Below are 25,475 nucleotides of genomic sequence, written 5' to 3'. Positions count from 1 at the left end.
GCTCCCTTTGTGGCACAGTAGAAACAAATCTGACTAGTATCCACAGGGACGCAGGTTTGATCCCTGACCTCACTTAGTGGGTTGGGACTCTGGCATTGCCGTGAGCTGTGATATAGGTTGCAGACGCAGCTCAGATCCTGTGTTGCTGTGGCTGTGGTATAGCTAGCAGCTGCAGCTTAAATTCAACCCTTAGCCCAGGAACTTTCATATGCCATGGGTTCAGCCCTAAAAGGCAAAAATAAAAATAAAGTACATGAATACAACACCTTAGCTGAGCCTTGACTCTAGGCTCTTGTTCTCAGGAGGACTTAGTATTCAGTAAACCTCACTTTCAAAAAGTGAGCTGTAACAAGATCTAAAGTGCAAAAAATTCACTCCAACAATAACTTAAATGTCTACAGTTATGAATTTATCAGGCAAAGACAATATAAATTGTGCTCTCTGAATTTAAAACTTTCTTAAATCAAAAGGAGCCTATATTTGAGTTCCCATTGTGGCTCAATGGAAATGAACCTGACTAGTTAGTATTCATGAGGATGTGGGTTTGATCCCTGGGCCCACTCAGTGGGCTAAGGATCCGGCGCTGCCCTGAGCTGTGGTGTAGGTCAAAGACACAGCTCAGATCTGGCATTGCTGTGGCTGTGGTGCAGGCTGGCAGCTGTAGGTCTGATTCAACCCCTAGTGTGGGACTTCCATATGCTGCACCTGAGGCCCTTAAAAAAAAGGAGGGGGGAGCCTATATATAAATAATCATGCAAATAATCAGTTCAATGAAAACTTTAACTTTCCCTATTCTTTACAATGATCTGTAAAATTCACAATCTATGAAGTAGTCACATGTGATTTTTACAGAAAAAAACTTCTCAAGCAGTCTAATACAATACCATGTTCTCTGTTATACAGAAGACTCAAATTATACAGGGACTCAAAAATCTGTTGATGATTAAATAAGAAAATTATGGGATACTACTCAGAGAAAGCTTTTTATAAACAGACACGCACGCAATTTTAAGTACATTGTTAACCAATGGTTCACCTTAGTCACATTTCCAGTATGGTAAAGACTACCTGAGTCCAAAGTCTGGCTCTGCTACTTATTAACATATAAGCCTCAGTTTTCTCAGCTATAAAATGAGAGCCCTTTCTCCCAACGTTGTTGGGAGGATTAAGAGAATATGCATGAGTGCCTGCTCCAGCAGCACATATACTAAAATTGGAACAATTCAGAGATTAGCATGGCCCCTGCACAAAAGATGACATGCAAATTTGTGAAGCATTCCATATTTTGAGAAAGAGAGAAAATGTGCATGAAATGCTTAGAACAATGCCTGGCACATGTCAAACATTCAAAAAATGTAATTCTTATTGCTCTTAGAGTGTTTCCCAATTTGATTTCCTCAGGCCTAGTTCCAACCTATGACTTATTCACAAAACTAACTTTTCAGAAAAAAAAGATATGGAGAGAAAGCACTTTGGTTTTCCATATTAAAATAAACTTCAAAGGTCCAGATTCCTGCTCCTATAACTCCTTAAACAAATTTGAGTTTTGCCTATTTTTTCATGCTGTGACCTTCTCAGGCTAGTCTATTTGGTTTATCCAAGGAAACAACTTTCAAAGTCATGAATAACTAGTTTCACATTGGTCTTTCTATGAACAAGTGTTTCTACTTTTTAAAGCCCACTTGTAAATGTCCTCCATAAAACTTATTTCCATAACTCCTAAATTTTTTTTTAGGTTCTTTAAGATAGTCATGGATTTCCACATCCTACTATGTAAGTAGTATAGAACAACTGTCTAGGCATGAAATAATTCATGTTTGAAGTAAATTATTTTTTCTAGTTTATATTAGAGGAATAATACAAGAAGAAACCAAAATCATGCATCATATTAATTTTCAAGTCAATAAAACACTTCCTCTTACAAAGTTTCATAGTAAAAAGTACTGGATTCAGGACTTGATTACAGTAATACCAACTGTATAAAAGCCACAGTTCAATGATGTTACCTGAAACTATTCCAAACTAATCTAGGTTGTGTGAGGGAAAGGGCACTTTGAACAGAAATGCATGTTTAACTTATATCCAAAGACCAGGAAAACTACCATAAAAATAAAGGAAATATTTTAATAAAATGATTCATAAAAACTTTAAGAATGTTAAAATTGTTACTGAAAAACTATTGACCGCACACATTTAAACTTATTTAGGAGAAAAAAAAAAAATCCAGATTAGACTGCTCAATAACAAGTCTCAAAGATCACTAAATGTTCAAATGTGGTAAATTATGTGTGCTACTGTTTCCTCGTTTTCATCAGACTTAGTTAACAATGATCTTTTGTTGGATTCTTATATATTTGGTAATGTTATAAAAATTGGGCTTTAGATCTGGGGTCAACAAACATTTTTCATCAAGATCCAGATAGTAAATGTTCCAGGCTTTTCAGGATAGTGTCTCTGATACATATTCACATTTGTTTTTTCAAGTTCTTTTAAAATCTCTTAAAAATATAAAGAACTGTTCTTAACTCAGTCCCTTAAAAAACAGGTTTCACCAGACTTGCCCTTGTCCAGTTTCCCCACCCTTGCTTTATACTATACATATTGTCTTTTTCTTACTATGTCAATTCCACTGTTATTAATTTTTCCTCCTTCAAATATTTGCTCAAATGTCACCTTCTCTGAATACATGCCTGCCTCCCTATATATATCACCTAACATATTTTTATTTATCACCTCCACCCCAAACACCAATATAAGTTCCGTGAAGAAAGATTTTCTTTTTCATATATCTCCTATCCCTAGAACAGCACCAGGCACATCAGTAGACTCTCAATAAACCCACCATCATCCTTATGAAACAAATACCATGAAGTAAATGTACAGTTGACCTTCAAACAACTTGGAGGTAAGGGGCGCTGACCTTCTGTGCAATGGAAAATCCAAATCCTTGCCTTTGTAGTTACACAGCATTCACTGATTGAACCAACCCCAGATTGTGTCATACTGCATTATTTACTATTGAAAAAGATTCATGTATAAATGAGACCACTTATACCCACACAGTTCAAACCCGTGTTCTTCAAGGGTCAACTGAAGACAGCTGAAAAGCGATGCAAGAACCAGATTGATAACTTTTCAAAAACTGTTTCAAGTAGCCATAAAATATTTTAAATAAAGGGAAAAAAAGTTCAAAATTATTTCTTACTGTCCCACAAAGTAAGGTTATTTATAGGCTCATTCTCCAGTTTATCATTACCTTTGGCTTATTTAATAACAAATTTCAATTGTTATTTCTAAACCCCTCTACAGTCCTGTTCCACCTCTGACCTTGTCTTTATGTGTTTCCTGCCCATTCAACTCACTAATATAGTCCCCCAACTTTCAAGTTTAGCAAAGCAGGGAGAAAGTTACTTTGTCTCTTCTATCGCTCCATCTCCCAAATTCCTTTTTTTTGTTTGTTTGTTTGTTTGTCTTTTTTGCCATTTCTTGGGCTGCTTCTGTGGCATATGGAGGTTCCCAGGCTAGGGGTCTAATCGGAGCTGTAGCTGCCAGCCTAACCCACTGAGCAAGGCCAGGGATCGAACCCGCAACCTCATGGTTCCTAGGCGGATTCGTTAACCACTGCGCCATGACAGGAACTCCCCAAATTCCCTTTTTATAAAAACAAAAGGCTAGATTCTATTGAATATTATACTCCAAACACACTATGCTCAGTGATTATAAGTTATTTAACTGCTATTCATGGTTTTGTAATTTTTACCTATAAGGAAAGATCTGCCTTACCATAACCCATATATATACTTGGTAAGGTATCGAGGAAATAACTTGGAGAATTTAGTAAGCTATGCTACCATTCAGATTATGGCTACTGTATTTCTAAACATATCAAAACATAAAAACCCACTAAAGTATAAAATACCTTCTGTCTCTGATAAATCGATATTTGATAGCAATTAAAACAAAGAACTAAATATATTAATAACATTGACATGGGGGTTAATACATACTAGAGCTCATACTAAGACATTCCAAAATCAAACTACAAAAATTGCTAATACAAGGAGTGTCTATAAGAAAGGAAATTTATTTTAAAAGCCCCTTATCCAACAAGTTATTCTTCATCTATTTTCTATATGGCTACAATTCTGCCATTCTTATCAGCAACCTTGGTTTTCAAAAGACAAACTTTAAAATCCAAAAGTCAATTGTCAAGGGTTAAGACTACTCTGTAGGCCAATTCTTTATAGAGACCTAATTCTGTTCTAAAAACACTAAGATTGTGATTTTTGAGAAGACAGTTATATTGAAAAAAATGTTCACAGTAACATTAGAAAACTGCTATAAAACCTTAATTTTTTTCAAGTTTTCAACTGTTTCTGTGTCATGAGTTATCATAAAATCAAATTAAATTTGGTGGAACTAAGTCAGGGCAAAATCTTCTTATATAGCCAGGACTACAAGAACCAAAATGATTCTTTTTTGCTCTTATTAAAAACTAGCTGACTCCCAAATTAAGTCACTTTATACCATATATCCCTGGAGAGTAACATGGCCCAACACACCACACATCCCACTTAATCTAGTTCAAACGAGTAACATAAAGGGAGAAACTGCACTGTGTAATTCCTTTATTTTCTGCATATTAGTGCTTTACCAACACTACAACCATGAAGAACACAATTCCAAGTACTGTACTTTTTAGTTTGGGGAGATCACAGTCTACAGACTCATTTACTTATATTAGACAAGATCAACCTCATTCAAAACTTACTGCAGTTTATAAATTCACAGAAAATACAGAAATTGATGCAATTAAACAAAAACTTCAGGATCTTATTTCTTAAATTCTTAAGATTATAACTTTTTCTGCAGGCTATAATTACCTGCTCCATGATCACCAATGGTTATGGTTCAATTTATCAATTATCAACCTTTTATATCCTTAAAGAAAATATAAGTGAAAATTACAGTTTCTTACCCAAATGTTTAGGGTTTTCCAAATTTCAAATATTTGCTCCCCCCTCCCCCAACCTTCAGTTAGACATTTCAAATAAACTAAAAATAACATCTCACCTGCTACATTCCATAGCAATCACTTGATGTATAAAATTTTAACTATGCCCCCAGTTTTTTTTAAGACACAAAAAAATGGCTGCCTACCAATTTGTCTGTCACAAGTTAGAATACTACATTTAAGAATTACATGAGGGTTTCAAGTTTCCTCCAGTTTAGGCATTAATACCTTTGTGCTTGTCTTGTTTCAGGATGTTACTATAACATTGATATTTGTATAATCCATGTTTATGTACCTTAATAAGTAATCATTTAAAACACTAAATTTATGATGAAACTGGGAATTTTAAAAGCAGCTAAAATGTTTAGATATATCAGCTTCATTTCTAGAGATGCTTCTACTAAAGTGAAACTGAACTTTATACTTTAGTTGCATTTTGAATTCAAAAATCCCTCTGCACCATCAGGAGCCTACAACATAGCACCTTTTCTCCTCTACTTTAAGTAAAATGTTTGTCAAAAGTTTGAAGTTACTTTTTTATAGCCTTATGTTGCTCAAACATCTTTGGTAAAAGCTCCGTTATACAATATGGCCAAAACATGAAGGACCAATACTGTCCAATCATATACCATGACATCCCGCTCAATTTTAGTTTTCAGATACCCTCATAAACAAAACCCACTCGGCCTTTTCCTGTATGCTGCCATTGCAGTCTACATTTGTGAAATACCCTAATTCCTTGAGGATCTCTAAAATTAATCCTTAAGGCTATATAAGAACCAGATGCTGTTACACACAATTCTGTATCAAGCATTAACATTTGGTTCAAAGTATTACCATAGTGGTCTCAATAATCTTGTTACTGGTCCTAACCAGCTAAGCAAGTCATCTTGTTAAGATCTGGATATCACCAGTGAGCACACTGCTTACCCTTGAATAAGTTTACATTCATTGTCATCTGTAGGTTCTTTCTCTACATCCTACTTCCCCTTTGTCATTCTTCAAGTCTACACATCATTCATTCATCTCACATTTCCTTCCTTAAAGGAGATGGTGTATCATTGAACCAACAGGATATCTGACTATTTGCATGAGTTAATCCTACAATCAAAAAGAATACCTTTCTTATAAAACATCTTTTCCAGTGTTCTAATTAATGGAGATAAGAATCACTCGTCTATTAAAAAAAGATATCTTCAGCTTATTCAGTTGCTGTAATGTGGAAACAGGAATGTTTTTCTTTCCAACTAGGTAAAAGGTGCATATAACTTGAATTGTTAAATGCTTTATTAATGAACAAAGTAAACATTCTGGTAATTTTAATATGATTGGTCTTAGACATTTGAAACATAGTAAAAGATATATTCCAGTTTTGCCCAAAAGTCACTTAAAATATCTACAAATATTTCTTTTGTATATGGCATACAACATTATTGCTCCATTTTCTGGAAGAGTCTGTTTTTAAAGTTAAAAAAGAGGGAAAACACAGCAAAGTTGCTAACTTTGCAGTGAAAAAAAAAATCTGTGTCCTTGACTGGTTACATTTTCATATTTTTATGCACTGTAAGTTAGCTCTGTAAAGGGGAACTTGAGTTTTATCCTTACTCATGCATGATGTATGTTTCAGAACTTAAAAGCTGACATTTCAAAGAACTTACATTACCTGTTTTAACATACTGATGTGCAACTGGAACATATTACAATGATATTACTCATTATTTGCCCCTGTGGGCTAAGTTTACTATACTGGTCTTAGATATAAAAGGTCACATTTGAATTTACTAAGTTGGAATTCATAAGGGAGGGGGAAAAGGCCTTAAATATAAAAGACAAACGGCAGTTTGATTAAGCAATAATTTTCAGTTTACTAGATGAAACAGACTTGCAACATAGTCTGCATGAATGCAAAATAAGCCATCTACAGCAAGTGATAAGGAAACTGGGCAAAAAGGAAAAAAGCATACATTGGAAAAGAAGATTCTCTCGAAATAAAAAAATCAAACCATTATTATAAAGGAATTTATCAAGAACTGCTGTATTTCCCCCATCCCATTTGCTGGAAGTCAACGAGAGTATCTAAGTACTTTGTGTTCGTGTCAAAAGTCAGCTCAGAGCATCCTAACGCAAAGCCAAAAAAAAAAAAAGAAAGAAAGAAAAAGAAAAGAAACAAAAAAGAAACCCCCTAACCCCCTCCCCCAAACCGTAGAACTGTAACTCCAAAGTTCAAATTCAAAAGAAGAGAAAGTGGCAATTCAAAGAGGTGATGGTGGCGATAATCCTATGAATGGGTTTTTGATTTCTCTCCTTCTGGGGGATGGGTGGAGAATGCTCATTAGGATTTGTAGTTAGAGGTTAACCATGTGAGCCCCTCATAGAGTCCGTCCCCCGAGGTGGCACAGGAGGGCTGCACATACCAGTTCCTGTCCCGAATCCGGGTCAGGCCCAGTTTCTCCTGGATCTCGTGGGGTTTCATGGCATCAGGCAGGTCCTGCTTGTTGGCGAAGATGAGGATTATGGCGTCCCTCATCTCCCGGTCATTGATAATGCGGTGTAGCTCCTGGCGGGCCTCGTCTATGCGGTCGCGGTCGGCGCAGTCCACTACGAAGATCAGACCCTGGGTCCCGGTGTAGTAATGCCGCCAGAGCGGCCGGATCTTGTCCTGGCCGCCCACATCCCATACGTTGAACTTGACGTTTTTGTAAGTCACCGTCTCCACGTTGAAACCCACGGTGGGGATGGTGGTCACCGACTGGCCCAGCTTCAACTTGTACAGGATGGTTGTCTTGCCGGCCGCGTCCAGGCCCAACATGAGGATTCGCATTTCCTTGTTCCCGAAGATCTTAGATAGCACCTTCCCCATCGCTTCGGAGGAACCGGGGCCGGGGGCATTCAGGTGTCCCGGGTCCCCTCCAACAACGCCGCCGCCGCCGCGAAACCGAAACGGAGCTTCCCAGTCGCGAGGGGGCCCGTGCGGCCTGCGTGGGAGTTGCCTCCTCAGGGCAGAGGCCCGGGCCCGTAGCTCACTCGGGCATCACCGACCACACAACTTGATTCCTCCCGTCGCCGCGGCCTGAGTCTGCGTTGGGAGAGCCGCCGCCCTGCTGAGGCGCGGCCCGGCCCGGAACTGCCCTTCCCCCCGCAGGCGCCGTACAAGCGCCGCCGCCGGCTCCTGCTCGGCCGCCTTCACCTCACTCCGCCGCGGGAGACTGCGGCCCTTCGGCCCGGCCTCCGGTCCGCGGAGCACCGCGCTCACCACTGACCCAGGCCACACGAGAGCAGAGCGGCTCCGGCGCCCCGTCGGGTCATTGATCCTCGCGGGAACTCGGTGCGCTGCCTGCAGAAACACAGAGAGGAAAAAGGGAGTTACTGCGGGAGCCCCAGAAGAGAGCGGAGGCCGAAGGAGCCCGCCTTTCCAGCTCAGCCCAGGAGGTTACCTCCAGCCGCCGCCCAGAGCGCGGGCTCCCTCCGGCCTCCACCGCCTCCTCCCAGTTCTACCGCCGCCGCCGCCGGAAAAGGCGCCGAGGAAACCGCCTCACTTCCCCTCCCGACGACGCAGGCGCAGCAGAGGCCGACCGTTCGGGACAAGAGCGACCTCTGTAAGGAGAGCGGCCTGCGCGCCAAGCGTCAGGGGCGCCACGCGCGGAGGGGCGGGGCTACGGCGGCTCGGAGGCTCCCAGGTGGGGCCAGCCCTGCTCCCGCGCAGCCCGGGCTCTGACCCGCGCCCACCTGTAGCTATTCTAGCGTCTTCTCCCCTCTCTGCTTTTCTCTTCCGCGCGCTCTCCTCCTCCGCCCCCATTGGAACCTGAGAAGCAGATCCACTGGGTGGGGCCCGTTGGCCGCCCGCTCTCCAGATGAAAGCCTCCCCCTGCTTTGCTTCCAGGCCTCTTCTCCGTCCTCGGCGCCTGCCAGATGCTCTGCGAGTTCTCTCTTGCCCACCCCAGGCTTCGTGTGCCCTCCATCTCCCTGTGAATCCCTATCTGCTGTTTTAAACCTTTCACCCAACTCCCTTTGGCTTTCTTTTTCCTTCGTTTTGTGCATTTCCTGAGAGACACGTGGGAGGCCAGTGGTTCCCGTGGGATTTGCCGTTCAGTGCGGCGCGTTTACTGGGTTTGGGTTTCCTCTAAAGCCCGTCTTTTGAGTGTTTGAGCCGTCAGGAGCAATCCACGTTTCTTAAAAATTACAGTATTTTCAAGACTTCCCATGCTTTTCCTTTTTAAATATCTTTTACTGTGATTAGTAGTAGTTTCTCATTCTTAATTTTCAGCAGCCTCGTCTATATAATCTTAGCGTTGGATTTAGAATAGGAAAAACTACTTCTGACGCCTGGATTCGGACATTTGACCTTATCGAGTTGATCTCATGCGTAAACTGAGTGTAATTCTGACCCCACTGTCTAGAAGCCCACTTGAGGGCTTTTATTATTATACGTATAATGTTTGTAGAAAGGGAACCCTCTTTGTATCAAATGATTAGTGATAAAGTTCAAATATGAAGAAAGCTTGAAATAAACCAAAAGGAGGAAAAACAGGAAAATAGCGTGTTTGTTTTTTTTTTTTAAAGAATATGATGTGATAGCATAAAGTAACATACTTTTTGTTTCACAGTTTAAAAAAAATTTGATAATGGTAGATTGGTTAAGTGATAACCTTTAAGCTTCAGCCTGAAGTAAATTTACTGAAGTTACTAATATTTTGGCAATGATTTAATTTACTTTCTTCCTTAATATGTACTGTCTTAAAACAAAGGATGTGCAGTCAGAAGACTGGGGTTTCAAATGTCACCCTCCATTTTATAGCTGTGAATCCTTTTCTCTCAGCCTTTGCAAACTTCATTTTCTTTACCTGTTGAACCAAATGAAGAATGATACCATGAATGAAAATAGTCATTATTTATTGATTGTTATAAACACTGTACTAAATACTTCAAATATTTTAATATGCATTGCAACCATGTGAGTTAGCTTTGAGGTTCATTAATTAGTATTAATTAGGAGGAAACCGAGAGTTAGAGATGTTGAGTAATTTTTCAGAGGTCACAAAGCTGATATGGTGAATTTATTCATTCTCTCTTAACCCCAAAATTAGGCTTTTTCACCCCCTGTAAGTACTTCAGGAAATCTGATTACAGTATAGTTGACCCTTGAATAACACAGGTTTGAACTGCACAGATCCACTGTACTTGTCTTTTTTTAGATAAATATGTACTCTTGTCACTACACAATCTGGGTTGGTTGAATCCACGGATGCAGGACCTGGGATGTGAGGGCCATCTAAGAAGTTATCCTCAGAATTTAGACTGTGTTGGGGTCAGCCCTACTACCCTACCTTACCCCCATCCCCAGCCCTGTACCACTATTCAAGGGTCAGCTGTATTTCTTAAAATGCTTTATAACTATAAAGAAAGTGTCATAGTAATTACTACTACATTTGAGGAAGGAATTTTTTATATGTGGTAGTGAGTACTATATTTTGCCTCATTCCAACATAATAGTTTTCTCAGAGCAGATACCAATTTTTCCATCCAGATGGAAGATTGAGCTGCTGGGCTTAGATTTATTTTTCAGTGTACTGTGTGATATTATTAAAAATAGAAGCAACTTGGAGTTCCTGCTGTGGCACAACAGGATTAGCAGCATTTGGGAACACTGGGTCACAGGTCCAATCCAGGTTCAAACCCCAGCCAGCACAGTGGTTAAGGATCCTGCATTGCCACAGTTGTGGCATAGGTCGCAATTGCAGCTCAGTACTGATCCCTGGTCCGGGAACTCCATATGCCCAAGGTGTGGCCAAAAAAGATAGAAGCAGCTTGAAGCACTAGCATCTACCTGGCACTGGCACTGTGCTAGGCCTAAAAAAGTTTATTTTTGAAAGCCAATTTCCATTTATCTTCTACCAGAATAAATGGAGGCAGAGAGTTTGCCTTGTCAACCTGATATCCTTAGTGATGGAGTGTAGGGTATCAGGAGTTCAGTCATTGTTTGAATGAATGAATGCCTTTTATACCACAGATGAAATAAAAAGGAAAGGCACATACTATTTTTATCTGGGGTTTGAAATAATCAGTTAATAATCTTAATACAGTGGAGTATCTTATAGTGGCTCATCATACAGTAAGTTATACAGTACATTTTAAGTAATAATCATAAAGCAGATAATGGCCAGAATATAATTACAGACAGTGAAAATTTTTAACTCTGTATATATACAAAAGTATTTTAAGTAAATGAATTTCTATAAAACCAAATTACTGCAAAAAGTAACAGTTCGGGTGACTACTAAATCATACCACTGATGAAATTTTGTTTTCCTGAAACAGTGAACAGTTTAAAAAGGGTAAATTTCAATTTTAAAAACATTGTTCAGTGAAGTATTTTACAAATAAAATTTACATTTTTGGAACAAAATGGTTAGATTTCTATTTGCATTCTGTTTCACTGCTTTAAGTTTTAGACACAAATGAAAGTTTCAAAGACTATTATAGAAAAATGGATCTCTGCCTTTTTTTTTTTTCTTTTCATGGCCGAACTCATGGCATATGGAAGTTCTCAGGCTAGGTGTCAAATCGGAGCCACAGCTGCTGGCCTGTGCCACAGCCACGCTCCATCTGAGCTGAACTGCAACCTATGCCACAGCTCTCGGCAATGTCAGATTCTTAACCCACTGAGTGAGGCCAGGGATCAAACCTTCATCCTTATGGATACTAGTCAGGTTCTTAACCCTCTGAGCCACAACAGGAACTCCAGATCTCTGCTTTTTAACTCAAAGCCTGCAAATGAAGAGATTTCTCCAGTTTGCTTTCAAACCAGCCTTCCCTTTTAGAAAACACATAATTTCTAATCTCTTCAACAGCCTCATACAATACGTTTATCATATCCCTGACTAAAACACAATCTTATAAGAAAAAATACTTTCAGAAAATGACTTAGCTTTCCACTTTTAAAATGAAGTAAGTGTCTTCTTTAACAGGGGCACCCTGTGTTATTTAGCCCTGTATCTGAATTCCTATAGCTCTTGAAAATCACTCGAGTGTATGACTGTCATATATTTCTTTCTATCCTATGTAAGGCCAGGGAAATTCTGACCACTCAGTGAAGGTGATCTCACCTCATACCTATTCGCCTTGCTCATGGTTTCATTTTGAGCCCTTAGTCCAGGTTCACCTAGAATTGAGCTACTTTAAAGAAGCCATTGAGCCCCCAGGAAACCTATTCGCAGCAGAAATAAAGAGTGAATAAAAAGCAAAGTATATATTTAGAAAAATTTCTAATCCTTCCCAACTGAAACTAATTGAGACCAGATAATTAGCCACCCCCCCACATACCTTGGTATTATACCTATGTGTTTACAAGCTTTCTAAGATTTCATGTTCTTTTCATTTTTGAATCCTTAATACCCAGCAAGATTCCTGGTAAGTAGTGTAAAAAAAAAAAAGTTTCAAACATTTCTGATGGTAACACAGTAAAGATTGAGACTTTCAAAAATAAAACCGAAAAGCCCAGTGAAGGGAGTTCCCTGGTGACCTAGTTGGTTAAGGATCCAACATTGTCACTGCTGTAGCTCAAGTTCAGTCCTTGGTCTGGGAACTTCCATGTGCTGCAGGATTGGAAAACAAAACAAAACAAAAAAACATACAGTGAAAACAAATCATTTTCATTTATAAGTATTCTTGGTCACATTAATGGATGCAAATTTTTAAAATATCTAAAGGGACATTGTGGAACCAGAATGGTAGTTTACTCCCTCTTCTCCGTGTGTCAACTGAGGAAACACTTGCTAGTTCCTCCTCTTTAGCCATAAATAAATGGTATTCTCATTAAAACCTTGATAATTATTTTAGCTATGCCTGAGTATGAAGACTTCATCTCATTTTCAGCAATGCGAAAAGTGGGGGAGTTCCTGTTGTGGTTCAGTGGGTTGAGAATCCGACTAGTATCCATGAGGATGCAGGTTCGATCCCTGGCCTCACCCAGTGGGTTAAGGATCGAGCTTTACTGCAGGCTTTGGCATAAAGTGAAGATGTGGTTCGTACCTGGTGTTGCTGTGGCTATGGAGTAGGCTGGCAGCCGAAGCTCTGATTCAACCCCTAGCCTGGGAACTTCCATATACCCTGGGTGTGACCCTAAAAAGGAAAGGAAAAAAAAAATTGAAAAATGTGGGAAAGATAAAACTAAAAACAAAAGTTTGAATTACAGTTGATGTTATAGCAAATTGCTTAAGAGTTATGACTCCAGACCATAAATATAAACACTGGGGCAACATGGTCTGGTGGCAGAAGGGAATAGAAAAAGCTAAATTACATCTTTAACTTAATCCCAACACTTCTTAACAGGTTTAATTTAGATAATTTGTTCATCGTCACTGATCATCGGTTGCTCTGTTCCTGCAATAGAGAAATCTCTCTTAATGATTAGGGCAGTATGTTATTTCCCTTTTTGGTTGAAGGAGCCAAGTCACTGAGAGGGTAAGCAACTTTCTTAAGATCAATAAATAGTACAGAGGAGATTCAAATTAAGTTTTTGTTGTTCTTATCCAAGTCTGGTGTTCTTTTCTCTATTGTGTGAACTTAGGAAGCCCTCACTGCTCATGAAAATCAGCTGGGGCATTTTTAAACTGCATAAATGCTTGAACACCCACCCCAGATCAATGAAATCAAAATATCTGTGGCCAATGAAGTTCTAACCACCACAATTTTTTTAAAGGCCCCCTGAGTGATTCAAATGTGTAGCTAAATTTGAGAACCACTGAGCTAATTGCTAACTTCCCTCCATGTCAAAAATTCTATAAATTCTGCCCATTAGGTGATCATTTGAAAAAAGAATCAGACAAGCAAAAGTGTAGACTAATCATCATTTCTAACATTTAAATTATGTTCCTTCTCATGGAAGTTTATTGAATGTATTGTTTTCAGATCAACTACTTGAATCACTAAAATTATTGAGATACATTTCATATCCTGGAGTATCTATAATATCTCCTGTTAAGAAGAAGCATATAATCTCAGGAATGTAATTTTCAATATGAAAAGAGTATTTTTAAGGTAAAGCAAAATTATTACTTTGGCCTAAACTGACAGTTTGCAATATTGATTGCTCTGAAAAGGAGTTATGCTTGGAACAGAGAGGCTAAGGCATTCAGACTTCTTAATTGACTGAATACTCCAAACCTTATAATTAAGTAATAAAACAACAGTGTGAGGGGTGTTTGCAGTAACAGTTGTTGGGCCCTATGCTATCAGTTTCACGGATGTGTTATCATACAGTAACGTACTAGCAGAGCTTCCTTGCCTGCCTGCTTACTTCTCTCACAAACATCTTAATAAATCTATTTTTTGCCTATTAAAAATATTACAATAACGTACTATATAGTAGTGTGTTGGTGCATAGCATGCTCTTCAGGAAGACAGTCAAGGGACACCAAAGATCTGAGAGCTGAAGTACTTGTCCTATCTTTTGGTGGTTCCAGTTTTAAATTTCCTAACTTAACAAGTTTTGTCTTTTGCTTTGTCTTATTTTGTTTCTGTGTTCTTTTTCCCTTATTTTTAGAGATAGATGAAAAAAATGGCATATAAGCAAACCACTGACCTCTAATTGGTGAACAAATCTCAATGGTACTAAACAAGTAGATTTACTAATTAAGACATCATGCAATATCTATCTCTATATTACTTTTTACCTCTAGCATAGTATTTTGCATTTGATCTGCCTTACTTTCTGACCTGCTGGCTAGAGATTCAGCTTCTCTGGGCTATCCTTCTAATGGCTAGGCTGGTCATAAAAGTGAAGAACTTTCCATATTATAGAACCTAGAGAAAAGAATTAATCTTTCAAATCTCAAGAAACAGTTGGTAAGCCAGTAAATTTACAACTGTTTATAGATTGGAAACTAAATAAATATGATTTTAAATGCCACACAGGGCTGCTTTAAAGAGAGAGAATAAATGAATGAATTAAAAAGTCAGTAGGGGAGTTCCCATTGTGTCTCAGCAAGTTAAGAACCTGTCGTCATGTCTGTGAGGATGCAGGTTCCCTGGCATCACCCAATGGGTTAAGGATCTGGCATTGCTACAAGCTGCAGCATGCATCGTAGACTTGGCTTGGATCTGGTGTCACTGTGGCTGTAGGCCGGCAACTGCAGCTCTGATTCAACCCCTAGCCTGGGGACATCCATGTGCCACAGGTGCATCAGTAAAAAGAAAAAAGTGAGTAGAGAAGAAGAAAGGAAGGAAGAGAGGTAGGAAGGAAAAAAGAAAAGGCTTGTATTGAAAAGTAGAGCTTGACAGTGTGGTAAACCTGACCTAATCCAAAACCCAGCTTTGGGTTGAAAGGAAGAATTCCCTAGAAAAGCATAAACCAGTTAGATTTGTATGAGATTTCCTCCTCCACAGACTTTTTTAAAAATACTGCTTTATGGGTACCAAGAACAGTTCTTGCTGTTCAGTACCTTTGAACCATCAGTGTATAATTGTCTATAGTTGCTTCTACTCTAATGTAAAGTTCTGAGCACAGTGACCAAGATTTATAAGTGTGGAAATGGTCATAAAATCCTAGCTAAATGTTATATATAACCAATTTAACAAAGGCTTAGCTGGACAAAATTTATGAGTTTGTTTCCACTTCAAGTAAGAAAGATTTATATTCCAAAAGGCTTAGAAAGACACCTACTGGATTATATGCCCACAAATAATAGTCAGATAACATAAGCCTGCTGAGCTTACACTGGCTTCAGGGGTAACATTACAGTTTCATAAAACAGGGTCGATAGTGGTATGTTTCTCTGGTGAACCAGGGCAAGAGTCCTGAACCAGGCAACAGTCCCTTCATCATGGGAAGGCCTGATACCCTGTGCACTGACTTCCCAAGTTAACTAGATTAATGCTGGAAAAGGAAAGTTCTAGAACCTCTGAAACAGTTGCTAATGTACAACTTCATTTCTGAATGTTTCTGAAAAGGGTCTTTCTGCTGCTTATTATGTCTTTTTAACATTACGAGAAACATAAGTCATGAATTCAACTTGCTTACACAGTAATAACGGTTACCAACTGTAAGAAGGTTAACCTGGGACTTTATGACAACTTCAATATGGACACATCATTAATGGTATATCAAAGATTCTAGGAGTAGAACAAGATACTAGTATATTGGACCCTTTTAGGCTGTCTCTGGAAATGGCCACCCATCCCCCCATCCATAGGAATACAGGAGTAGGCTCCTGTCAGTCCTGGTTTTTCCATGAGACGCCTCCACACATACATGTCTGGCCATACCACCTGGGCCACAAGTAGACCACTAATCCTGATTTGCTAATCAGATTCTTATTTCCGAGAATTTAAAATCAGATCTGAAGGAAAACCATATCAGTCTGTCTCTTCCCAGTGAGTCCATATCCTGCTAACTAGGGACTATGTCACAGTCATGTTCCGCCTGTGTGGCAGACAGAGTCTTTGGGGAGAAAGGAAAAGAAAATGTACAGAGAAGAATGGGGACAAAACAGATGACTCCTCAGGCTCCATTGCACAGTTAGTTTCAGGATCTTCCTGGAGTCTATCTTCAAACCAACCCTTGAACTTCATGACACATCTGTAACTTTATATACAGTTACCTTTCCTTTTGCTAAAGCAAGCTCCACTAGGCCTTTGTTACTTACAAGGAAAAGTTATAGCTTTATGAAAAGTATCAATGTACTGTGCAAGCATAACAAAATTTTAATAACCAAATAAAATAAATATCAAAGTCTCAGGCATTAACGCTTCATGGATAATTATAATATGTATGATTTAAGAATACCTAATATAAAATAACTATACACTACCATTACTCTTACATAATAAAACCACCATTAGGTAGGAGGAGACTACTGAAAAATCTAATTCAACTTATAAAAAGCTCTAAACTTGTCCATGACCTGGTCTTTTGACCTATCCCTGAATTGCTTTTTAGAGCTCTTACAATAATTTAATGCACTCCCTTATGCTATAACAATAGTTCTCTTAACGTTAGAGGAAAGGAGACATCACAAAATTGCTGGAGGACTTTTTCAATCAATATCATTTTCCCTGAATAGAAGGTAATCATAAAAGTTAATACAGTTTGCTTCCAGGAAGATGGGGAAGACAAACTTTTTCCAGTTCTTCCCTCGGAGTACAACTAACAACCCCGGACATTACATAAAAGACAGGCATAAGAAGACTTTGAAAGATGGAAAGAAGAAGGCAGACTGACTAGAAACCCAAGGAATGACATGGCAGTGAGTTCCCTGGGTTTTCTTTTTGCCTTATCTGTCCCAGAATTGGAGCTTAAGAAGCTGGCAACTTGGAAATGCCCAAAAGCCTCAAGAAAAACACGCTCTCTTTAGTCAAAGGATAAGGAAAGGGGCAACCTGGCAAGTCAGAAAACTTTTAGAAAATAACCACTTTACTTCAGCCAAAACCCAAAGGAAAACCATACCCGCAACTTCACCCAGTTTAGCCAGGGCTAGGTGAGCAGCCTAGACTTCTACCCCTGCCAGACTCTTAATAACATGCCCCAATCTCTTCCCTCCCCACCAGGCATAGTAGGGAATGGGGACTTTTATCCCTATTAGGTGGTGATGAGCCCTACCCAAGCCTTTGGGCCCCTGGAGACCACAGAGAGCCAGGACTTCCACCTCCACTTGGTAGTAAGGAAGTATGCTTTCTGCTTTCTGCTGGGGTGATATCAGAGGAAACCTACTGCAGAGTCCAGACTTTCACCATATGGAGGCCAGCACCCCCTTCTCCCACCATTATCCTCCTCATCCTTACCAGTGCTCACCCCTCTTGGTGTGGTGTCAGTGAAAACATGTGGAGAGAGTAACTAGGCACTTCTACCTCTTGCAGATACTGAAGACTTAGTGGGGAGCCAGTACTCCTACTCCCACCCAGGAGGAACAAAGAGCCACCCACCTACTGAGGAACCTGGACTTCTGCTCCCGCACCCACCCCCCACCCCGCCCCAGCAGTAGTGAGGTGGTGCACCACTTTCCCTGCTAGAGAGGTATTAGAGAAAGCCAGCTAAAATAGAAGGTTAAATAAGATCAGAGTTTTATCATACCCACAATATTGAGATCTTAACCAAAAATCACACATTATTCTCAAAAAATCGAATTCTCAAACAAAGATCTCAGGCTGAATTTTAAAAGGCAGTCAAGGAGTTCTTATTGTGGCTCAGTGGTAACAAACCAACTAGTATCCCTGAGGACTCTGGTTCAATCCCTGGCCTTGCCCAGTGGGTTAAGGATCCAGCATTGCTGTGAGCTGTGGTGTAGGTAGCAGATGCGCTGGGATCCTGTATTGCTGTGGCTGTGGCATAGGCCAGCAGCTACAGCTCCAATTCAACTTCTGGCCTGGAAGCTTCCATATGCCACCTGTGCAGCTCTAAAAATAACAAACAAACAAACAAAAAAGGCAGTAAATAATGCCGATGTCATGAAGACAAAGAGGTTAGAATTATCTCACAAAGATTTTACAGCAGCCGTCATAAAAATGCTTCAAAGAACAATTGTGAACGCACTTAATTGACAAAAATAGAAAGTCTCAGCTAAGACATAGAAGATATAAGGAAGAACTAAGTGAAAATTTCAGAAGTAAAAAAATATAACTGAAATAAAAAGCTCAGTGGCTGGGCTCAAAACAGAATGAAAAAACAGAGGAAAGAATCAGTGAATTGGAAGATATAGTAATAGAAATTTCCTGACCTCAATAACAGAGAGCAAGTAGAAATTTTTTTTTTAATGAGAAGAGCCTCAGAGATCTGTGTGACTGTAACAAAACTTCTAATATTCTTATCATTGGACTCATAGAAGGAAAGAAGAAATCAGGTGGGCTGAGAAAGTTCCAGAAGAAATAATGGCTTAAAACTCTCCAAATTTGGCAAAAGACATAAACCTACAGATTCAAGAAGCTGAGCAAACCTCATAAAAGGATAAATATGAGGAGACCCACATCAAGATACATTATAGTCAGACTTCTGAAAACTAAAGACAAAGAAAATATATTGAACAAAAGCAAAGAACACAGTACCTTAACTACAAGAGAAAAAAACAGTTTAAATGACTATGGATTTCTTTTCTTTTTTTTTTTTTTTTTTTTTTTTGTCTTTTTGCTATTTCTTGGGCCGCTCCCACGGCATATGGAGGTTCCCAGGCGAGGGGTCGAATCGGAGCTGTAGCCACCGGCCTACGCCAGAGCCACAGCACCGCGGGATCCGAGCCACGTCTGCAGCCTACACCACAGCTCACAGCAACGCCGGATCGTTAACCCACTGAGCAAGGCCAGGGACCGAACCCGCAACCTCATGGTTCCTAGTCGGATTCGTTAACCACTGCGCCACGACGGGAACTCCCACTGTGGATTTCTTATCTGTAAAAACCATAGAGGCCAGGAGGAAGTGGCATAACATTTTTTTAAGTGCTAAAAGAAAAGAACTATTGACCCCAAATCCTATAACCAGTGAAAATATCTTTGGGGGATGAATGGAAAAATCAAGACACTCTCAGGTAAAGGAAACTAAGAGAATTTCACTGGCAGACCTATCCTAACTTACAGCCAAAAGAAGTTGATCAGAAATAAAAGACTATTTTTGAAAAGAATCTTGGAAAATCAAGAAAGAAAAAAGAACATGGTAAGCAAAAATACAGGTAAATACAATAGATTTACCTTCTCTTTTTGAGTTTTATAAATTATGTTTGATGATTCCAGCAGAAATTTATAATAGCAGGGTGGTTCTACATGTATGTAGAGGAAATAGTAAATGCAACTATAAACAATAGCAAAGGAACACAAACATGTGAATCAAAAACTGATAAAACTGAAAGAAGAAATAGATAAACCCACAGAGTTGGAGACTTCAATACCTCTCTTTTTTTTTTGTCTTTTTTTTTTTTTGTCTTTTTTTTGTCTTTTGTCTTTTGTTGTTGTTGTTGCTATTTCTTGGGCCGCTCCCGCGGCATATGGAGGTTCCCAGGCCAGGGGTTGAATCGGAGCTGTAGCCACCAGCCTACACCAGAGCCACAGCAACGCGGGATCCGAGCCACGTCTGCAACCTACACCACAGCTCACGGCAACGCCAGATCGTTAACCCACTGAGCAAGGGCAGGGACCGAACCCGCAACCTCATGGTTCCTAGTCGGATTCGTTAACCACTGCGCCACGACGGGAACTCCCAATACCTCTCTTTCAATAATTGATAGACCAAACTAGAGAGAATCAACAAGATTATAGAAAAACTCAACAATGGCATCAACCAACAGGATAATCAGCACTTACAGGGAGTTCCACTGTGGCTCAGTGGTAATGAACCCAACTAGCATCCATGGAATACGTGGGTTTGATCCCTGGCCTCACTCAGTGGGTTAAGGATTTGGCACTGCCATGAACTGTGGCTTAGTTCACAGACTTGGACCAGATCCCGTGTGGCTATGGCATAGGTGGGTGGCTACAGCTCTGACTGACCCCTAGCCTGGGAATTTCCATGTGCCATAGGTGTGACCCTAAAAAGACAAGATGACAACAACAACCAAAAAAAAAAACCACTTATAGCACATTTCACCTAACACCACAGAACACACATTCTTAACAAATGCCAGTGGAACATATATTAATATAGAACATATCCTGGGCTACAAAACAAATCTCAACAAATTTTAAAGAACTGTAAATCATACAGAGTTCTCCATCCACGATGAAATCAAACTAGAAAATAATAGCAGAAAACAGGAAAATATCAAAACACTTGGAGAGTAAACAATGCACTTCTGAAATACCCACCAGTCAAAGAGTAAGTCTTAAGGAAAAGAAAAATACATTGAAATGAATGAAAATGAAAATGCAACATGTAAAAATTTGAGGGACACAGCTAAAGCAGTGCTGAGAGGGAAATGTATACCACTATTTCCAAAAGTTTTTCATCATCCCAAACAGAAACCTTACTTCCATTAAGCAATAACCCCCCATCTTCTGTTCCCCTTAGCCTCTTTCAACTTTCTGTCCCTATGTATTTGCCTTTTCTACCTATTTCATATAAATGGGATCATACAATATTTGTCCTTTTGTGTCTGGCATAGTTAATTTAGTATAATGTTTTCAAGGTTCATTTATGTTATAGCAATGTATCTGAACTTCCTTCCTTTTATGGGTGAACAATATTCCATACTCCATTTAGTTCACCCAGTCTTCTATTGGGACACTTGAGTCATTTCCACCTTTTGGCTGTTGTGAATAATGCTGCAGCAAACATTTGTATTTAAGTAACTGACTCCTGATTTTCAATTCTTTTGGGTATATACTTAGGAGTGGAATCACTGGACCTTATAGCAATTGTATGTTTAACATAGCAGCTGCATCCTTTTTCATTCCCACCAAAAATGTACATTTGTTATACATTTGTTATACATATTTGTTATACATTTGTTATACATATTTGTTATACATTTGTTACATAATTGTTATACATATAACTTGTTATTATCCAGTTTTGTTTTTTAAATTATAGTGATCCTGGAGTTCCCACTGTGGCTCAGTGGAAACAAATCTGACTAGTATCCTTGAGGATGGGGCTCAATTCCTGGCCTTGATCAGTGGGTTAAGGATCCAGCATTGCCGTGAGCTATGGTGAGGACTGCAGACGCCTCTTGGGAACCTGCATGACTATGGTGTAGGTCAGCAGCTGTAGCTCTGATTGGACCCCTAGCCTGCAAACTTCCATATCTGTGGTATAGCCCTAAAAAGGCAAATATATATAGTGATCCTAGTAGGTGTAAGTGGTATCTCATTGTGGTTTTGTTTACATTTCCTTAATGACTGATGGTGTAAAATTAAGGGGTAGACTGAATGAATGAATGCATAAAGAAATTTACTATTTTAATAAATTTTTTTAATCACAGAGGATAAATCGCTCTTCCAGTTTATATTATTATTATATTACCATGAAAGAGCATTAACATTGGTTTTGATAATGATAAATCATAGTGGCATATGTATATATTTATTTTGATTATACAAACACATTTTTTGCAGTATATAATATTGGTTATCTATACCTCATGATGACTATAGATTGTCTACTTTTATAGAATATTGCAACTATTATGTGATGGTTTTGTCTTTGTTTCTTGCCACATGCCAAGCCATTGCATTTTGAGAAATGAGCTGGACCACAAAATGAATGAGATATCTGCCAATGTACAGTGAGAGGGCTCACTTGGACAGGCACAAGAAATCTGTGCCTTCACTACTCTCTGTATAAACAGTTCACATTAGCCTTAAAAGCAGGAAACTGCGAATCACTTTGATTATAAATCATGGTACACAGAACACATAGTGTAACATAATATATTTGAATTACTAACCATGTAAATTGTGGTAACATAATGTGTTTATAAAGCATCCCCTAGCAAACACCGTGGTTCTATATATTCAACCATCCCATCATACAGTCTCAACGAGTAATATTAAGGAGTTGTCTAAACCACACTGGAAAAGTTTTAAATTTCCCCCTCCAAAATAAAAGTGAAAGTAGGTTGCCATTTGAACCCCAGAAGGCCCCCTATGATCTCCCACCGATTCATAGTAAGAGAAAGAGTTCTACAGGAAGATATTACCCTCCTTCCCATCTCTACATAGGGAAAGCCCTAGGATTTTTATATTAGTCATGCCTGGGGGCCTGCAGTCATGTGAGATTAGAACTTTCCTAATCAATCCTCTTTTAGAAATTATGCCCAGGGGTTCCCATCCTGGCTCAGGAGTAACAAACCTCCACTAGTATCCATGAGGTCTCGTTGGATGGCTCAGAGGGTTAAGGATTCTGCGTTGCAGTGACGGGTGGTGTAGGTCACAGACTCCCCTCAGATCCCGTGTTGCTGTGGTTGTGGCTACAGCTCCAATTTGACCCATAGCCTGGGAACTTCCATATGCCACAGGTGTGGGTTTGACCCTAAAATAAAACAAAATGAAACAAAAAGACAAAAAAAAAAAAAAGAAAGAAAGAAAGAAAAAAGAAATTATGCCCTTTCCTCCCAGTCCAAGTTGAATAGACATAAACCTATTTTATAGACTATTTGTACCATGTGAAGCAAATTCCTTAACTGATTCTCTGATAACACTTTTATTCTCAAAACTAACCTTTATCCCCAATGTTAACTAACAGTCAACACTTCAGAGCACCTAACATATAGCAGGTGCTCAAGAGTTATTTGTTGTATGTGTGAATGAATGATTTAAACAAAGAATGTTATCTTGATCCTCTCTCACCTTAGTAAAAAAATCTGCATGCTGTTTAAAGTATTTATTTTTCTACCCAAAGCCAGGCTGTTCAAATATATTGACCTCGATTAAATAATTAACCTTGATAATAGAAATTTACAAAAAAAAAAATCAATCTGACAATTCTTCTAGCCGGGTATGACATTAGCCTAAGACTAGGGAGTCCCCAAACAAAGGAAGCACTCTTTAAAAAGTTATCTGATGAAAGTGAAACATTCTAATACATTCTAATACCTTCAAAACAAATAAATTAAATACAGCAGAAAGCTTTTGCCACACTGGTGTGAAGAGACAGAATCAATAGCTGCAATAAAGTTTGTTAAATATTGAGATTTTAATATATGAAGTTTTGGTTTGGGGACATAATTTATTCCCTGTCAGATCAGAATCAATGTAACAAATAGTCGTGCTATAATGGAGTTCTACTAAGTACTAAAACTTTCAAACATTTCGGCAAAACTGTCAGATGAAAGTCAAAATATATTCAAATTGAAGAAAATAGTCCTGCAAGTTTAGCTTATATTTACAGGCCTAGTAGCGTGACTGTGTAAGTAACTGTGTCCACTCTTAGGATTTATTCTGATATTTGAAAACCTGCCACAAGAAATGAGTTTCTGGGTCGATGATGGATATTGTGAGATACTGTGTATTAACCACATTAAAGGCTTTTCCTCTGTGCAGTGCATTCAAGAAGTAAATGTTTATTATGTTAAAGTGTTAATTCTCATTCGTTTATTAAATGTAATAGAATCAGGATCAGCCCACAGGGGCATGTCTCTGAAATGCGAATAACTCATCGTAATGAAAATCCTGCCAGCTGTAACAAACGCCCCCACATCGGTGAGCGGCGGCAAGCAAATCTACCAAAATGTGGGGCCCAGGAACAGGAATGGACCCGGGCGGGGGGTGGGGGAGAGCGGGGCGGTGCCGAGGTGTCTGTGGGTACTTTACTCACCTCGCCCCCTGGCGGCTCCCTCCTCTTCCTTGCGGGTCCTGCCTTTCCGCCTCTAGAAGCCCCACCTCTCCTTCCCCTAGGTGGCCCCGCCTTTCGTCCCCTTCCTTCTCCACCTCTTCTTTCTCCCTCCTTCCCAATCCCCAACCCCCGCCCACCACCCCCTTGTCCCTACTCGCCCCAGGCCCCTCCTCCCCTTCCTGTCACTCCTCCCCAGGGGGCCCCGCCTCTCCGCCCCCTGGTGGCCCCACCTTCCCTTGAGGCCTCACGGACTCACCCGGCTTCGTCTGCTCTACCCCGTCCAAGATCCACTCTTATTTTTCCGCAGCGGGAAGGGCTGGCTGGCTGTCCTGGCAGGCGACAGTCACATTGGCTGTCCTTTCTCTCTTTGGTTTGTGATCTTTCCGCCTTCTTCAGCCGGCATCCTCCTCCGGCATTCTCTGCGGACCCAGCTGTTGACGTTTGTGCGACCCTGGGTGCAGCCTCAGCCTCAGCCTCAGCCTCCACCGCTGCTCCTGCCAGATTGTTACTGAGGCTGCAAGCCAGACCCCTCTTGCCCACAAGCCTTCTCCCCAACCAGGGCAGAAAGCCTCTGGGTCTGATCCCATGCTCTTCCTTGTTGAATATTCCCCCAAAGACTAATTTATAAATATCTTCAGCTGCATGAGTGGGGTTCTGTAGACGAAGACATCCCATTTGGGATGAGAGGAGTATCTAGTCTAATGCTTAGTGCCTAAAAATTAACTGTCATCCAGGTTGTGTTTTGAAGGATCAAAACCCCAGCCAGCCAGACCATGATCTTGTTTTTTGCAAAGTAAAAACAAAACAAAACAAAAAAACCTTAGATAAAAGCTGCCAAAGATGTGGAGAAAAGGGAAACCTTGTACACTATTGTGGGAATGTAAATTGGTTCAGCCACTATGGAAAACAGTATGAAGGTTCCTGAAGAAAGTCAAAATAGAAATACTGCATGATCCAGCAATCTGACTTCTGAGTGTATATCCAAAGGGAAAAAAATTTTATTATAGTTGATTTACAATACTGTGCCAATTTATGCTGCACAGCAAAATGACCCAGACATACATGTATATATATACACATATATGCTTGCATATATACATAGTCTTACAAATATATATATATGTATATGTATGTATATACATTCTTTTTTTAAAATGTTTTTTTCCAGCATGGTCTGTCCCGGTAGATTGGATATAGTTCGCCGTGCTGTACAGT

General features: G+C 39.7%; 1 protein-coding gene across 3 annotated transcripts; it reads right to left on the bottom strand.

Moving 5' to 3' along the window:
* Positions 4,612-24,329, bottom strand: ARF6 (ADP ribosylation factor 6). 3 transcript variants are annotated; one of them, XM_021084333.1, is made up of 3 exons: positions 24,243-24,329; positions 8,817-9,855; positions 4,612-8,348 (listed from the first exon to the last, which is right to left on the bottom strand). In XM_021084333.1, exon 3 carries the CDS (start codon positions 7,872-7,874, stop codon positions 7,347-7,349), a length of 528 nt encoding a protein of 175 aa, XP_020939992.1. In that variant the 5' UTR covers positions 7,875-8,348; positions 8,817-9,855; positions 24,243-24,329; the 3' UTR covers positions 4,612-7,346. The 3 variants fall into 3 exon arrangements, with proteins under 3 accessions (XP_020939992.1, XP_005659996.1, NP_001072145.1); XM_005659939.3 differs by lacking the exons at positions 8,817-9,855; positions 24,243-24,329 and adding an exon at positions 8,449-8,745; NM_001078677.1 differs by lacking the exons at positions 8,817-9,855; positions 24,243-24,329 and having other exon boundaries at positions 7,347-7,874.

This window comes from Sus scrofa, chromosome 1 (assembly GCF_000003025.6).
Source record: "Sus scrofa isolate TJ Tabasco breed Duroc chromosome 1, Sscrofa11.1, whole genome shotgun sequence".
Classification (NCBI taxonomy): domain Eukaryota; kingdom Metazoa; phylum Chordata; class Mammalia; order Artiodactyla; family Suidae; genus Sus; species Sus scrofa.
The sequence above is the reverse complement of the archived record's forward strand: the minus strand, read 5'-3'. Positions and strand labels throughout refer to the sequence as shown.

Coding starts and splice junctions, on each gene's coding strand:
- ARF6 (XM_021084333.1), bottom strand. CDS start 7,874: ATGGGGAAGGTGCTATCTAAGATCTTCGGGAACAAGGAAATGCGAATC.